We start from the raw sequence: 17,800 nt of genomic DNA on the forward strand, positions 1-17,800 counted from the left end.
TTTGAGGACATTTTGGTGCTGCTTACCATCCAGAGACATAGAGATGCAGTTTTGTCCAATTCGTTGAGAAGGCATTCCATTTTTCCAGTTCTGATAATCTAGGGCTGTTCCATCAGTCCAGCTATCGGACGCAGAAACACACAGGAGAATATATACAGGCACACATTCGTGCGCATATACGAACAAGCTCAAGATGGCTGTATTTAAATTAAATACACTGCTGTACCCTAAGGCCAATCGCCATACAGTGTCCATGCTGGTGGATAGAGATTCACATAAAAAAAAAAAAAAGACAAGAGTGCTCTGAGAGCACAATATCCCCCGCTGGCAACTGCCAAGTTCTGTGAAATTCCTCCAAAAATTGTGCCTTCCTGGGAGGGATGGACGGACGGACATCGCCACGACATAATCCCCCTTCGGGCCTTTTGGCCAGCGGGGGATAAAAATTGCGAGGGAAGTTGATTTCCAAAAGCAAGCACACCTTGATGAAATTGCCAAAGTACAAGTTTGTTAATAATCAAGGGCATAACTCTGGGAAAATTTGCCCAAATTAAACGAAATTTCAATCTGTGTATAACGGTCATATAACAAAGCCTTCTGCCAAGTTTGGTGAAATTCCTCTACAAATTGTGAGAGGAGTTGATTTCAGGAGAACGTACACCTTCATGAAATTGTCAAATTACAAGTTATTTAATCAAGGGCCAAAATTCTAGTAAAATTTTCACAAACGAAATTAAATCGCAATATCTGTATTACCATCATATAGCAAGGCCTTCTGCCAAGCTTCGAGAAATTCGTCCAAAAATCGTGAGAGGAGTTGATGTCAGAAGGCGAGCACACCTTCATGAAATTGTCAAAGTACAAAGTTGTTAATCAAGGGCTGTAACTCTGGTAAAATGAGACCGAATTGAACAAAATTACAATATGCGTATTACTGACATATACAGTGGTGGGCAAAAGTTTACATACCCCAACAGAATGTTTTGTTTCTTGCCTATTTCTAAGAGAAATTGAATGATAATAAACAAAAACCTTTATTTCACTTGTGGTTAATGGTTGGCTGAAGCCATTTATTGTCAAGAAAATGTCAAGAAAATGTTAACTCTTTTTAAACCATTATGACAACAAAAAAACTACACAAATGACCCAGATCAAAAGTTTACATACCCCAATTCTTAATACTGTGTATTTCCCCCTTTAACATCAATAACAGCTTGAAGTCTTTTGTGATAGTTGTCAATGAGTCTCTTTATCTTTTCAGATGGTAAAGCTGCCCATTCTTCTTGGCAAAAAGCCTCCAGTTCCTGTAAAGTCTGGGGCTGTCTTGCATGGACTGCACGTTTGAGGTCTCCCCAGAGTGGCTCAATAATGTTGAGGTCAGGAGACTGAGATGGCCACTCCAAGACCTTCACTTTATGCTGCTGTAGCCATCAACTCTTACCAAATTTCCAGTGCCTTTATAGTTCACACATCCCCAAAACATCAGAGATCCACCACCATGTTTCACTGTGGGAATGCTCGCCAGATGTAGCGTTTAGTGTTGTGCCCAAAAAGTTCAATTTTGGTCTCATCACTCCACACAACTTTTTGCCAGAAGGTTTGGGGTGTGTCTCTGTGCAGTCTGGCGTATCGTAGACGGGCTTCTTTGTGGCATTTGCGTAGAAGGGGCTTTCTTCTGGCAACTCTCCCATGCAGCCCATTTCTTCTCAAGAGTCTCCTAATTGTACTCTTTGAAACATCCATATCAACTTGTTTCAGAGAATCTCGAAGTTCACCAGATGTTATTTGGGGCTTCTTCTTTACATCACGCACAATTCTTCTAGCAGTGGTGGGTGAAATTTTTCTTGGTCTACCTGAACGGGCTTTGGTGTCTACAGAGCCCCTGACTTTCCACTTCCTGATTATTGTTTGAACAGTGCTGACTGACATTTTTAATTGCTTTGATATTTTCTTACATCCCTTCCCTGATTTATAAAGTTCAACTACCTTTTCACGCAGGTCCTTTGACAATTCCTTTGATTTTCCCATGGCTCAATCTCAAAGATGACGCGCAGCACTGGATGAGGGATAAAAGGTTCTCTCAAAAGTCCAGCAATTTACTGACTTTTATTTTCACCCACTAATTAGAAGAAAACAGATCACAGGTGAAGGTAGTTGCCTTTAATTGCCATTCAGTCCTGTTTATGTCAAATTGTGTACAGGTTTTCAGGCCAATTCACAGGGGTATGTAAACTTTTGATCAGGGTCATTTAGGTAGTTTTTGTTGTTTTCATGGTTTTCAAAGAGTAAACGCAGTAATGAATGCAATAAATAGCTTCAGCCAACCATTAACCACAAGTGAAATAAAGGTTTTTGTGTATTATCATTCAATTTCTCTTAGAAATAGGCAAGAAACGAAACATTCTGTTGGGGTATGTAAACTTTTGCCCACCACTGTAACAAGGCCTTTTGCCAAGTTTGGTGAAATTCCTCCACAAATTGTGAGAGGAGTTGATGTCAGAAGGAAAACACCTTCATGAAATTGTCAAATTATAATTTCGCTAATCAAGGGCTGTAACTCTGGGAAAATGTGACCCAATTTAACGAAATTACAACCTGCGTAATACCGACATATAACAGAATCCTGCCAAGTTTTGTGAAATTCCTCCAAAAATTGTGAGAGGAGTTGATTTCAGAAGGTGAGCACCCTTCCTGGGACGGACGGACGGACGGACATCGCCACGACATGATTCCCCTTCAGGCCTTTCGGCCAGCGGGGGATAAAAAAACACTGGAGTAATACTTTAAACGCTGCACATTCCGATAAACATGGACTTCTTCATCCATAAATCTGACTAAATATAAATATGCAAATTCACCTGAAGCCTTCATGTGCGCTGTTAGCTGACAGACCAATCCACCATTCAGCTATACTATGAGTAGCCTTGGGGGGGGATAAAAAAACAAAAGTGAGAGATAACGTCTTGTTTTGGCCTTCTACAGCCATCACTGCTCCAGCCTAGCGTAACCGTTCAGTGTGTATACTTACTTTCATCATGCGTTCTCTGACAAATTCCATTTCCTCTTTGGAGTGTAAGGACAACAAGTCTGCTCCCATCATCTTACAGGCGAACAACACGGTCTCCCAAGGGAACGCCTGGCTGGCCAAGTAGTACTCGGCTCCACGGTAGAACACCCATGGCTCATTCTCTACTCACGTAGATATTGTGTTAACTAGGTTTACCAGCACTATCATTAGCAATAGGGCGTCACACATCATCGGACTGATAGATTTAGCCGATATCACAGTTTAACACAATGCTTTTTTGAAGAAAAAAAAAAACACACTATCAGCAGAGATCAATTGTATTGTAAGGCACAAACGTGCTCTTTTGGATGGCTGTGACATACAGTGGTGCTTGAAAGTTTGTGAACCCTTTAGAATTTTCTATATTTCTGCATAAATATGACCTAAAACATCATCAGATTTTCACACAAGTCCTAAAAGTAGACAAAGAGAACCCAGTTAAACAAATGAGACAAAAATATTATACTTGGTCATTTATTTATTGAGGAAAATTATCCAGTATTACATATCTGTGAGTGGCAAAAGTATGCGAACCTTTGCTTTCAGTATCTGGTGTGACCCCCTTGTGCAGCAATAACTGCAATTAAACGTTTGCGGTAACTGTTGATCAGTCCTGCACACCGGCTTGGAGGAATTTTAGCCCATTCCTCCGTACAGAACAGCTTCAACTCTGGGATGTTGGTGGGTTTCCTCACATGAACTGCTCGCTTCAGGTCCTTCCACAATATTTCCATTGGATTAAGGTCAGGACTTTGACTTGGCCATTCCAAAACATTAACTTTATTCTTCTTTAACCATTCTTTGGTAGAACGACTTGTGTGCTTAGGGTCGTTGTCTTGCTGCATGACCCACCTTCTCTTGAGATTCAGTTTATGGACAGATGTCCTGACATTTTCCTTTAGAATTCGCTGGTATAATTCAGAATTCATTGTTCCATCAATGATGGCAAGGCCGTCCTGGCCCAGATGCAGCAAAACAGGCCCAAACCATGATACTACCACCACCATGTTTCACAGATGGGATAAGGTTCTTATGCTGGAATGCAGTGTTTTCGTTTCTCCAAACATAATGCTTCTCATTTAAACCAAAGAGTTCTATTTTGGTCCCATCTGTCCACAAAACATTTTTCCAATAGCCTTCTGGCTTGTCCATGTGATCTTTAGCAAACTGCAGATGAGCAGCAATGTTCTTTTTGGAGAGCAGTGGTTTTCTCCTTGCAACCCTGCCATGCACACCATTGTTGTTCAGTGTTCTCCTGATGGTGGACTCATGAACATTAACATTAGCCAATGTGAAAGAGGCCTTCAGTTGCTTAGAAGTTACCCTGGGGTCCTTTGTGACCTCGCCGACTATTACACGCCTTGCTCTTGGAGTGATCTTTGTTGGTCGACCACTCCTGGTGAGGGTAACAATGGTCTTGAATTTCCTCCATTTGTACACAATCTGTCTGACTGTGGATTGGTGGAGTCCAAACTCTTTAGAGATGGTTTTGTAACCTTTTCCAGCCTGATGAGCATCAACAACGCTTTTTCTGAGGTCCTCAGAAATCTCCTTTGTTCGTGCCATGATACACTTCCACAAACATGTGTTGTGAAGATCAGACTTTGATAGATCCCTGTTCTTTAAATAAAACAGGGTGCCCACTCACACCTGATTGTCATCCCATTGATTGAAAACACCTGACTCTAATTTCACCTTCAGATTAACTGCTAATCCTAGAGGTTCACATACTTTTGCCACTCACAGATATGTAATATTGGATCATTTTCCTCAAAGGTGGGTCATGCAGCAAGACAACAGCCCTAAGCACACAAGTCGTTCTACCAAAGAATGGTTAAAGAAGAATAAAGTGAATGTTTTGGAATGGCCAAGTCAAGGTCCTGACCTTAATCCAATGGAAATATTGTGGAAGGACCTGAAGCGAGCAGTTCATGTGAGGAAACCCACCAACATCCCAGAGTTGAAGCTGTTCTGTACGGAGGAATGGGCTAAAATTCCTCCAAGCCGGTGTGCAGGACTGATCAACAGTTACTGGAAACGTTTAGTTGCAGTTATTGCTGCACAAGGGGGTCACACCAGATACTGAAAGCAAAGGTTCACACACTTTTGCCACTCACAGATATGTAATATTGGATCATTTTCCTTAATAAATAAATGACCAAGTATAATATTTTTTGTCTCATTTGTTTAACTGGGTTCTCTTTATCTACTTTTAGGACTTGTGTGAAAATCTAATGATGTTTTAGGTCATATTTATGCAGAAATATAGAAAATTCTAAAGGGTTCACAAACTTTCAAGCACCACTGTAGTCAAGATACAAACTTGTGATCTTTTGTCAAGAATGTGAATCCTTAGGCAGTTACGCCACACGGGATTTACTTGTTTTATATGCACAATATATATACAATTAATCTATCCACATTCACTGGATATGAGCAATCGTGTGCTCTGATTGGCTACTCTACTACTAGGATATCAGCTCATATACCGTGAGTAGAGAAAAACAAAATGGCAGCGCGTGTTGCTGAACCAACCGAGGATGAAGTAAAAACTCTACTTGAAAACAAAACCACAAAACGCAACAAAATATGGACTACAAGTACATGATGGTGAGAACGTAGCTATTTTTATTTTTCAAGAATTATTAGTATTATTCTGTTTTTTTGTTTAATTCCGTGTTTCTACATACATTTTATTGTTAAGCGCTTTTGAACGTGCTTAATGTATGAAAAGAGCGCTATATTAAATGTGGTATAGAAATAAATTACTGCATTTTTCGCAAATTGCTCTTGTCCTTTCGCAGGTTTTTTTTACATTTGAAGCGGAAATGATTTTGTCGGATGTTTTGTATGAAGTTTTTAATTGATCGACTTTGCAAAAAATAAAAATGCTCCATTTCTCAAATTCCAGTGAATGTGGACAGAATAAAACAGTTATTCCACTCAATCTCGTCATACATGGCTTACAGTCGACTTGGTGCTACGCACCTCGTCGGCTATCAGCTCATGTCCGACTCCATTGCATGGAATAACTATTAAATGTATGATTGTTACATGTATTGCTGATACAGCTGTTTACCTGAGTTGAAAAAAAAATGACACGATTATCTTCTCACTGGCTGATAATACTAGTTTTCTGATTTTTAGCTTCTTAAAGTCAGTAATGTTATTGATGCCAAAAGTTTCATAACGGTCAGCTAATGTGCACCACTGGTTCACTTACGATTGTTGTACCAATAAGGCTTTGTTAACTCCACACCTTAAGACAAAACAAAAAACATGGGAATCTTAGTCATACACTTATGATGTATGATAAAATAAAAAATGAATGTGTAATGAAAGCTGAACCCCACCTCGGGGCACTTTGCAGATCCATTCATGTTTGGCGTCGCAGGGTCGGGGCGTGAGAGTGTTGGTAAGATCGCTGTACACCGCACAATCATGAGTGCTCACGTCCTCATTCTTGTCCTCTATGAATGATTTCACTACCTGTAAGACATTACATTACAGGAGTTTAGCAGACGCTCTTATCCAGAGAGATAACACAACATACCCAGAGCAGCCTGGGGGTTAGGTGCCTTGCTCAAGGGCACTTCAGGGAATTGAACCAGCAACCTTTTGGTCTAAAAGCTGCTTCTCTAACCATTTCCTAATCATTAGAATGGGACTGAACGGTCCTCAGCACTTAAACTGAGGCATTAATGACTGAGCACAAACACCATGACCACTGGAGAACACGGTTTAATTAAACCATTTAAAAAAATCTAGCTTGCATTTATTAGCATTAAGAACGAAGGTAAGATAATATGCATTATATCTTATCTATATAGGTAAGTCAAATTACCTGCAAAGAAACAATGTCTTGCAAAAGTATTCATCCCCATTGGTGTTTGTCCCATTTCTATGCCTGCCACTTTAAAGATACAAATACTTGTGTGTGTGTGTGTGTGTGTTGTTGTTTTTTAAAATTGTGACACAAACAATAATTAAGATGGAAAAAAACCCAGAAATCTGGAGTGTGCATACTGTAGGTATTCACCCTCTTTCGTATAAAACCCCTAAATAAGAGTTGGTCCAACCAATTCACTTCATAAGCCACATAATTAGTTGATTAAGATCCACCTTTGTGCAATCAAAGTGTCACATGATCTGTCACATGATGTCTGTAGAAATCAACCTGTTCTGGAAGGACCCTGACTCTGCAACACCACTAAACAAGCAACATGAAAACCAAGGAGCCTCCAAACAGGTCAGAGACAAAGCTATGGAGAAGTATAGATCAGGGTTGGGTTATAAAAAATATCCCAAACTTTGAATATCCCAGGGAGCACCATTAAATCCATTATAGCAAAATGGAAAGAATATGGCACCACTACAAACCTGACAAGAGAAGGCCGTCCACCAAAACTCACAGACCGGGCAAGGAGGGCATTAATCAGAGATGCAACAAAGACACAAAAGATAACACTGAAGGAGCTGCAAAGATCCACAGCGGAGATGGGAGTATCTGTCCATAGGACCACTTTAAGCTGTACACTCCACAGAGCGGGGTTTTATGGAAGAGTGGCCAGAAAAAAGCCATTGCTTAAGAAAACACATTTGGAGTTTGCCCAACAGCATGTGGCAGACTCCCCAAACACATGGAAGAAGATTCTCTGGTCAAATGAGACAAAAATTGATCTTTTTGGCCATCATGGGAAATGCCATATGTGGTGCAAACCCAACACCCTGAGAACACCATTCCTACAGTGAAGCATGGTGGTGGCAGCATCATGCTGTGGGGATGTTTTCCATCTGCAGGGACAGGAAAGCTGGTCAGGACTGAAGGAAAGATGGATGGCACTAAATACAGGGCAATTCTGGAGGAAAACCTGTTTGAGTCGGCCAGAGGTTTGAGACTGGGATGAAGATTCACATTTCAGGACAATGACCCTAAACACACTGCTAAAGCTACACTGGAGTGGTTTAAAGGGAAACATTTAAATGTCTTGGAATGGCCTAGTCAAAGCCCAGACCTCAATCCAACTGAGAATCTGTGGCGTAACTTGAAGATTGCTGGACACCAACGCAACCCATCTAACTTGAAGGAGTTGGAGCAGTTTTGCCTTGAGGAATGGGCAACAATCCCAGTGGCTAGATGTGCTCAGCTAATAGAGACATACCCCAAGAGACTTGCAACTGTAATTCCAGCAAAAGGTGGCTCTACAAAGTATTGACTATGGGGAGTGAATACCTGTGCACACTCCAGATTTCTGTTTTTTTTCATCTGAATTATTGTTCATATCAGAATAAAAACAATTTGCCCTTTAAAGCTGTAGGCATGTTGTGTAAATCAAATGGTGCTAACCCTCCAAAAATCCATTTTAATTCCAGCTTGTAATGCGACAAAACAGGACAAACACCAAGGGGGATGAATACTTTTGCAAGACACTGTACAGAAAGACATATGCAGAAATCAAGTCAAATACAATATGCAATATATAAACCTTCCTGTAAATGCTGAAGTAATATTAAAATAAGGCAAGAATTATAAGTTGCGGTACCTGTGAGAGGGCAAAAAGCATACAGTAGTGCTGAAAATGAAGTCCTTTACAATTATACATTCATCTCTCGAACCATTCATATATAGTTTCCATTTCCCAGTCTTTCTGTCCTTACCGGTGTGCCATCTGACCACTCCCAGGCTCCAGCAGACTGTGGATCTCTTTTAGTGAAGCCAACCCAGAACCAACGACCCTCTGTACTGGAGGAGAAGAACAGAAAGAGAGGGACAGAAAGGGAGAGTGAAAGGAAGCAGATCTCCTCGAACAAATCACTGTAACGATTTTTTTCAACGAATTACAAAACAACATATAAACAGACTGAGATGGAGTCTGAAATGCCTAGTGTCACTGTGTGAGCCAACCTATCAAACATCTTAGTCAGGAGCTGTCTGACGAAGTCCTGGTCCTCGTAATAGTGAAAGCTGGCAAGGTCTGCGCCGAGAGCCTGGCAGAAAAACTCTGCTTCGGCCCATGAGCGACGCATCAAGATCTTCTCGTTGTGGAACACCTGAGAGGCCCAATAAAGAACTGAAGGAGACAACTGAACAGCAGTAACATAAACACCATACATATCCCATTCATGTTCTGTCATTTATTCGGTATAAAGCCCATTATATTCCTCATCAAAAAATTCCCGGGCGGCACGGTGGTGTAGTGGTTAGTGCTGTCGCCTCACAGCAAGAAGGTCCTGGGTTCGAGCCCCGGGGCCGGCGAGGGCCTTTCTGTGTGGAGTTTGCATGTTCTCCCCGTGTCCGCGTGGGTTTCCTCCGGGTGCTCTGGTTTCCCCCACTGTCCAAAGACATGCAGGTTAGGTTAACTGGTGACTCTAAATTGACCGTAGGTGTGAATGGTTGTCTGTGTCTATGTGTCAGCCCTGTGATGACCTGGCGACTTGTCCAGGGTGTACCCCGCCTTTCGCCGGTAGTCAGCTGGGATAGGCTCCAGCTTGCCTGCGACCCTGTAGAACAGGATAAAGCGGCTACAGATAATGAGATGAAAAAATTCCCGTGCAGGGATTGGCCAAGGATGGCTCATGTGACATAAAATTGTTCCACCAATATATCTCATGACATCAAAAAAAAAAAAAAAAAGGATATGGTGTGAGTCAGTCATGGTATATTCTGGATATACCATGAACTGACGTCACAATTTCAAGCTATATGGCCGAATTGAGTCTGTTTTTTACAGTAAAGACAGATAAAAATAGAAGTCATTAATGCAATCGAAAGAAAAACATTAACATTTCAGCAGTGCTGTAGTCGAGTCACTAAACCTCGAGTCCGAGTCCAGTCTCGAGTCCCCAGTGTTCAAGTCCAAGTCGTTAAAAAATTTCGAGTTGAGTCCGAGAACAAGACTCCGCCCGCACCATTTGACGGCGGCTGTTTTAGCGCCATTAACATGAATTTGTTCCTGAACATGACGTATGAACAGGTGAATGTGCTTCTCTTTATCAGGGAGTGTCAAGTATTCTGTCAGAGATGGTTGGGAGACGAATGTAAGTGCAGAAGGTGTGCTTATTAATACAAGTGAAGACATAAACAATCCAGAACGGCAGGCAGAATCGTAAAACGGTGAAACGGGCGATAGGTCGAGCAAACAGGCTATCATAGACTCGGCAGACTCAAAGACGAGAAACAGGAAACCAAATAAGGAAATAAGGCTTGATAATGTGTCAGCAACGCAACTCAATACTTCGCAAAGTAGGTGTGTTTTCACAGTTTTTATACAGGCGTGCCGATTGCACCTTAATCCTGTGCAGGTGCGAGTCGTTTACGGTGCGCGCGTGTGCTGTCCGGAGCGCGCCCGAGAGTCTATCTGATGCACGAGCCAAGGCGCGCAGGTGTGACACTCTTGTACAAAATTAGTACAAAAATGAATATAGATATACAACCCTGATTCCAAAAAAGTTGGGACAAAGTACAAATTGTAAATAAAAACGGAATGCAATCATTTACAAATCTCAAAAACTGATATTGTATTCACAATAGAACATAGACAACATATCAAATGTCGCAAGTGAGACATTTAGAAATTTCATGCCAAATATTGGCTCATTTGAAATTTCATGACAGCAACACATCTCAAAAAAGTTGGGACAGGGGCAATAAGAGGCTGGAAAAGTTAAAGGTACAAAAAAGGAACAGCTGGAGGACCAAATTGCAACTCATTAGGTCAATTGGCAATAGGTCATTAACATGACTGGGTATAAAAAGAGCATCTTGGAGTGGCAGCGGCTCTCAGAAGTAAAGATGGGAAGAGGATCACCAATCCCCCTAATTCTGCACCGACAAATAGTGGAGCAATATCAGAAAGGAGTTCGACAGTGTAAAATTGCAAAGAGTTTGAACAGATCATCATCTACAGTGCATAATATCATCAAAAGATTCAGAGAATCTGGAAGAATCTCTGTGCGTAAGGGTCAAGGCCGGAAAACCATACTGGGTGCCCGTGATCTTCAGGCCCTTAGACACCACTGCATCACATACAGGCATGCTTCTGTATTGGAAATCACAAAATGGGCTCAGGAATATTTCCAGAGAACATTATCTGTGAACACAATTCACCGTGCCATCCGCCGTTGCCAGCTAAAACTCTATAGTTCAAAGAAGAAGCCGTATCTAAACATGATCCAGAAGCGCAGACGTCTTCTCTGGGCCAAGGCTCATTTAAAATGGACTGTGGCAAAGTGGAAAACTGTTCTGTGGTCAGACGAATCAAAATTTGAAGTTCTTTATGGAAATCAGGGACGCCGTGTCATTCGGACTAAAGAGGAGAAGGACGACCCAAGTTGTTATCAGCGCTCAGTTCAGAAGCCTGCATCTCTGATGGTATGGGGTTGCATTAGTGCGTGTGGCATGGGCAGCTTACACATCTGGAAAGACACCATCAATGCTGAAAGGTATATCCAGGTTCTAGAGCAACATATGCTCCCATCCAGACGACGTCTCTTTCAGGGAAGACCTTGCATTTTCCAACATGACAATGCCAAACCACATACTGCATCAATTACAGCATCATGGCTGCGTAGAAGAAGGGTCCGGGTACTGAACTGGCCAGCCTGCAGTCCAGATCTTTCACCCATAGAAAACATTTGGCGCATCATAAAACGGAAGATATGACAAAAAAGACCTAAGACAGTTGAGCAACTAGAATCCTACATTAGACAAGAATGGGTTAACATTCCTATCCCTAAACTTGAGCAACTTGTCTCCTCAGTCCCCAGACGTTTACAGACTGTTGTAAAGAGAAAAGGGGATGGCTCACAGTGGGAAACATGGCCTTGTCCCAACTTTTTTGAGATGTGTTGTTGTCATGAAATTTAAAAATCTAATTTACTCTTTAAATGATACATTTTCTCAGTTTAAACATTTGATATGTCATCTATGTTCTATTCTGAATAAAATATGGAATTTTGAAACTTCCACATCATTGCATTCCGTTTTTATTTACAATTTGTACTTTGTCCCAACTTTTTTGGAATCAGGGTTGTAGGTATCTTATGGCGAATTATTATGGCATGTTACAAAAAATAAAGAAAAAATCAGAGTCCTCGTCTCCAATTTATGAGTCCGAATGCAGTTAATGCACGAGTCCGAGTCATCAGTGCTCAAGTCCAAGTCGAGTCACGAATTCTTAAAATTAGTGCACGAGTCGGACTGCATTTCAGCCAAGTGGATTTTCAGCTGAACACGTTAAAATAACCACACAAATCAATAGATTTAACAGCTTTCTGATTCTGTGGGTCAGTAATCATTTTTATGTACTGATTGGTCTGTTTTTCAAATACCAAACATAACGGTTTAGTAACTGACTCGAGTCACAGCTGTGGCTCTGCGAGCATTTCTGTGTGTGTAGATCTACATATCGTGATCATGCCGAGCGAGGCAGACGATAGCATGGTACATTGCAAGTCGACGGTCGCTCCGACGTAAACAACACACATGGCTGCCTTCAGTGAGTTTATGTCGAGATTCAATCTTAACATTTTTAGTTTGGAATTTTTTGATGAGGGATATAAATCTACAGTGGCATGCAAAAGTTTGGGCACCCTTACTGAAAATGTCTGTTACTGTGAGTAGTTAAGTGAGCAGAAGATGAACTGATCACCAAAAGGCATGAAGGTAAAGACGACACATTTATTTTCAGAGTTTTCTGCAAGATTTGTGTATTTTTTTTTTGTTCTGTACAACTGGAGAGTGAAAAAAGAAACGGAACACCATGCGAAAGTTTGGGCACCCCAATACATTTGAGTTCTCAGGTAACTTTTACCAAGGTTCCAGACCTTCATTAGCTTATCGAGCTGTGGCTTGTTCAAATTCTTTGTTAGGAAAGGTCAGATGATGCAGATTTCAAAGCTGTATAAATTCTCTGACTCCTCAAACTTGTCCCTAAAATCAACAGCCATGGGCTCCTCTACGCAACTCCCTCGCATTCTGAATAATAAAATAATTGATGCTCACAAAGCAGGAGAAGGCTACAAGAACGTAGCAAAGTGTTTTCAGGTAGCTGTTTCCTCAGATCGTAATGTTATTAAGAAATGGCAGTTAACAGAAACAGCGGAGATCAAGGTGAGGTCTGGAAGATGAAGAAAACTTTCTGAAAGAACTGCTCGTTGGATTGCTAGAAAGGCAAATAAAAAACCCTTTTTGACTGCAAAAGACCTTCAGAAAGATTTAGCAGACCCTGGAGTGGTGGTGCACTGTTCTACTATGCAGCGACACCTGAACAAATATGACCTTCATGGAAGAGTCATCAGAAGAAAACCGTTCCTGCGTCCTAGCCACAAAATTCAGCGTCTGAAGTTTGCAAATGAACATCTAAATAAGCCTGATGCATTTTGGAAACAAGTCCTGTGGACTGATGAAATCAAAATAGAACTTTTTGGCCACAATGTACAAAGGTATGTTTGGAGAAAAAAGTGTGCCAAATTCCAGGAAAATAACACCTCTCCAACTCTGAAGCATGGGTGTGGATCGATCATGCTTTGGGGTTGTGTTGCAGCCAGTGGCACAGGGCACATTTCACTGGTCGAGGGAAGCATGGATTCGAATAAATACCAGCAAACTCTGGAAGCAAACATCACACCATCTGTAAAAAAGTTGAAGTTAAAAAGAGGATGGGTCCTACAATAAGACGATGATCCAAAACACACCTCAAAATCTACAATGGAATCCCTCAAGAGGCACAAGCTGAAGGTTTTGCCCTGGCCCTCACAGTCCCCTGACCTAAACATCATTGAAACTCTGTGGATAGATCTCAAAAGAGCAGTGCATGCAAGACAGCACAAGAAACTTGTAGAACTGGAAGCCTTTTGCAAGGACGAGTGTGTGAAAATCCCCCAGGTAAGAACTGAAAGATTATTAGCTGGCAACAAAAAGTGTTTACAAGCTGTGATACTTGCCAAAGGGGGTGTTACTAGGTACTAACCATGCAGGGTGCCCAAACTTTTGCTTCGGGCCCTTTTCCTTTTTTGTCATTTTGAAAATATCTCATCTCATCTCATTATCTGTAGCCGCTTTATCCTGTTCTACAGGGTCGCAGGCAAGCTGGAGCCTATCCCAGCTGACTACGGGCGAAAGGTGGGGTACACCCTGGACAAGTCGCCAGGTCATCACAGGGCTGACACATAGACACAGACAACCATTCACACTCACATTCACACCTACGCTCAATTTAGAGTCACCAGTTAACCTAACCTGCATGTCATTGGACTGTGGGGGAAACCGGAGCACCCGGAGGAAACCCACGCGGACACGGGGAGAACATGCAAACTCCGCACAGAAAGGCCCTCGCCGGCCACGGGGCTCGAACCCAGGACCTTCTTGCTGTGAGGCGACAGCGCTAACCACTACACCACCGTGCCACCCCATTTTGAAAATATAAAAGATGAAAATTAAAAAAAATTGGTTTTGCTTAAAATATAAAGGGAACGAGTCATCTTTAACTTGATGCCTTTTGGAGATCATTTCATCTAACTGTTCGCAGTAACAGCAATTTTGACCAGGGGTGCCCAAACTTTTGCATACCACTGTAATACGCTGAGAGGCTTCGGTTGAAATTATAGATTCTCTTCGGTGAAATAGTAAATATAATAGTACTATACCAGTCACCAAAGAGAATCCATAATTTCAACCGAAGCCTCTCAGTGCATGGGAAATTAGATTATTATTTACTATTTACTGTGAAATACTTAGTAGCTCCAGTGAGAGTAATAAGAAAGCTATGTAGTTAGCCGTACTCTATATGGGTCCTAATTATTTACAAGTATCAGATTTCCTTCTGTGTCAGATTTCTTGCATGACGGTGCGTTTAGTGACACTGGAATGCATCTCACACCTTGTAGCAGTGATGCAGGTTGGGACGACTTTCCCATCCGTCCTTACAGGGTGCAAAGAAGTCTATGTGTGGTATCGGAAGGAGGACATCGTGGTAACTGCTCACGCTCTGCTCACACACCGCTAAGGCCTTATACGAGTTGCAGTTCTTCACCTCCCAGTGCCCGAGACGCTGCCCTCCTGTCATCGCCACACAGCCTCCGCCGGTCGCTACTACAAAACATATTCACGTTTTAGTGGCTATGTTAAATTACGATTTAACAATACCACAAGTCTGCAATTCACTATAAGACCCCGAACATCACGCTGACTCACAGGGCTGGTGGCGGTTCCAGTTGGTGTAGGTGAGAGGTATTGTAGAACCGTTCTCCATCAACCAATTATAATTTCCAGTCTTGTTCTGGTCCTGGAGAGCGGTCCAGTAAAACTGGGACGCAGAGCCGTTCTGTGCACTGATCAGGCTGTTCAGAAATGCTTGCTCAAACCTGTGGTAGGATAAAAGATGCGATGCTTTGCAGAATAATTACTGTGCGCCATGCAGGTACTGGTACGGCTACAATTATCGACAGTCCATAATTATCGACACCTTTTCAGATTTACCAGTAAAAAACAATTTTACAAAGCTGAGTTTCAGTTCCAACAGTTATGATCGGTTAATTAATCAACCGGAAGACCCGCCTCGCCCTTTGATCTTGTCGTCTGATGACGCAGCTCGTTACCTGAGATGGAATTTTTTCAGCACGATCAACAATTTTTCGGAAAACCCGGACGTTATGATCGCAGGTAACCATGGTGGAAAGACCATGGACGTGTTTTTACTGATCATATTCACCGACTACCGACTACCACTCCAGGATGACCAGTCTCCTCAGCGACATAACCACCTATGAAACCTTGAGGCGGGACCCCACCAGTTGTTACAAAAAGAAAGTTGCTAGCTGCCTGCAACAACTAGAAAAGGACCAAGCCATCAACCGATCTCTGTACTACAGATTGTACCCTGGGGAAGCCGTTCCTCTCATATACGGACTCCCTAAGATTCACAAGGAAGGAGCTCCACTCAGACCTATCATCAGCGGTATAAACTCTGTCACCTATAATATTGCCAAACACCCAGCCGCCATCCTGGCTCCTCTTGTTGGGAATACGCCACATCACGTCAAAAACTCCCAAGATTTTGCTACTAAAGTTGCAGACCTCAAACTAGACTCAGATGAAACCATGGTTTCCTATAATGTCACTTCTCTTTTCACCTGCATTCCCACCACAGAAGCAGTCGAATCTGTTAGAAAACGACTCCTTCAAGACAGCACCTTACTGGATAGAACGAACCTCACCACGGACCAGATTTGCACCCTGCTTGACCTCTGCCTGACTACCACTTATTTCCAGTTTAATGAAGGTTTTTACAGACAGAAGCATGGATGCGCCATGGGCTCACCGGTGTCCCCTATTGTGGCCAATCTTTACATGGAGGAAGTGGAACATAAAGCTTTAACCACTTTTTCAGGAGTTGCTCCCAGCCACTGGTTCAGATATGTAGATGACACCTGGGTTAAAATCAAAACCCATGAGGTGGAAGCCTTCTCTAAGCACATCAATGCAGTGGATATCAACATCAATTTCACTCGGGAGGACGTCAGTGGGAATAATCTAGCCTTCTTGGATTGTGATGTACACATTAGACAAGCCTTAGCATCGAGGTCTACCGGAACCCCCCCACACACAGACCAGTACCTACTCTTCGACTCTCACCACCCACTGGAGCACAAATTGGGGGTCATTAGGACCTTGCAACACAGGGCTCAGAACATCCCTACAATGGTAGAGGGAAAAGAGAAGGAGCAGAATCACATCAAGAAAGCACTTCAGAACTGCGGGTATCCCAACTGGTCTTTCTTCAAGAGCAGAAAAAGGAACATAATGGACAAGGAGGATAACAGGAACAAACGCAAGAACATTGTCATTCCCTACATTTCTGTTCTATCTGAGAAACCCAGGAGGATCTTCTACAAACACAACATTCCAGTACATTTCAGACCCAGTAACACCCTGAAGCAGAAACTGGTCCACCCTAAGGACAGAATAGCCAGACACAAACAGGACAACGTAGTGTATGCAATTCAGTGCAGTGAGGAATGCACGGACTCTTTTATTGGGGAAACAAAACAACCGCTTCACAGCCGCGTGGCTCAACACAGGACACCCAGTTCCTCAGGCCAGGACTCTGCTGTCTACCTTCATCTTAACAACAAAGGACACTCATTTCAGGATTGCAACATACGCATTTTAGCCAGAGAGGATCGTTGGTGTGAGCGAGGAGTTAAAGAAGTCATTTTTGTCAACCTGGAACGGCCATCACTGAACAGAAGTGGGGGTCTAAGACACCATTTATCAGCCACCTACAATGCAGTCCTTGGCACACTTCCCAGACAACTGAATGCACATCAAAACCCAGCTGTTTTCAGTGACTCACATGAGGACAGAGAGAACCAGAAATCCATTGCTCACCCTAACGAATCCCGAGGCCGTTCACATCCAGCTCCCAGTGACCCACACCAACAGGATGACTCAACGACACCTTAGGATTGCTTTTCATCCGTGAGAGGATAAATACCTGATACTCCCTATTAGTCAGACAGAACTGAAGAAGCCTTTCGGATGAGAGGTGAAACGTCTTCAAGAATCTTCAAGCAAGTCCAGTTGCTCTCTTTTACCACCCACAGTTTACTATGACCTGGATGACTGAGAATCTTCACAGACAAATTCACCGATATTTCATGATCTCCTCATCAAAACCTACAACCCTGATTCCAAAAAAGTTGGGACAAAGTACAAATTGTTAAAAAACCGGA

The 17,800-nt window shown here is 42.4% G+C and overlaps 1 protein-coding gene across 2 annotated transcripts in view; it reads right to left on the reverse strand.

Annotated features, from left to right (window-relative positions):
* Positions 1 to 17,800, reverse strand: part of pla2r1 (phospholipase A2 receptor 1) — an 84,589-nt gene that overhangs the window by 13,730 nt on the left and 53,059 nt on the right. For both annotated transcript variants that reach the window (XM_060941731.1, XM_060941730.1), the window contains exons 11-19: positions 15,261 to 15,430; positions 14,947 to 15,158; positions 8,973 to 9,118; positions 8,726 to 8,810; positions 6,421 to 6,556; positions 6,291 to 6,326; positions 3,029 to 3,189; positions 2,859 to 2,923; positions 27 to 121 (exon numbers count right to left, since the gene is read on the reverse strand). In XM_060941731.1, coding sequence (XP_060797714.1) covers positions 27 to 121; positions 2,859 to 2,923; positions 3,029 to 3,189; positions 6,291 to 6,326; positions 6,421 to 6,556; positions 8,726 to 8,810; positions 8,973 to 9,118; positions 14,947 to 15,158; positions 15,261 to 15,430 — 1,106 coding nt within the window. The remainder of the gene's footprint in view (positions 1 to 26; positions 122 to 2,858; positions 2,924 to 3,028; positions 3,190 to 6,290; positions 6,327 to 6,420; positions 6,557 to 8,725; positions 8,811 to 8,972; positions 9,119 to 14,946; positions 15,159 to 15,260; positions 15,431 to 17,800) is intronic.

This window comes from Neoarius graeffei, chromosome 15 (assembly GCF_027579695.1).
Source record: "Neoarius graeffei isolate fNeoGra1 chromosome 15, fNeoGra1.pri, whole genome shotgun sequence".
NCBI lineage: Eukaryota > Metazoa > Chordata > Actinopteri > Siluriformes > Ariidae > Neoarius > Neoarius graeffei.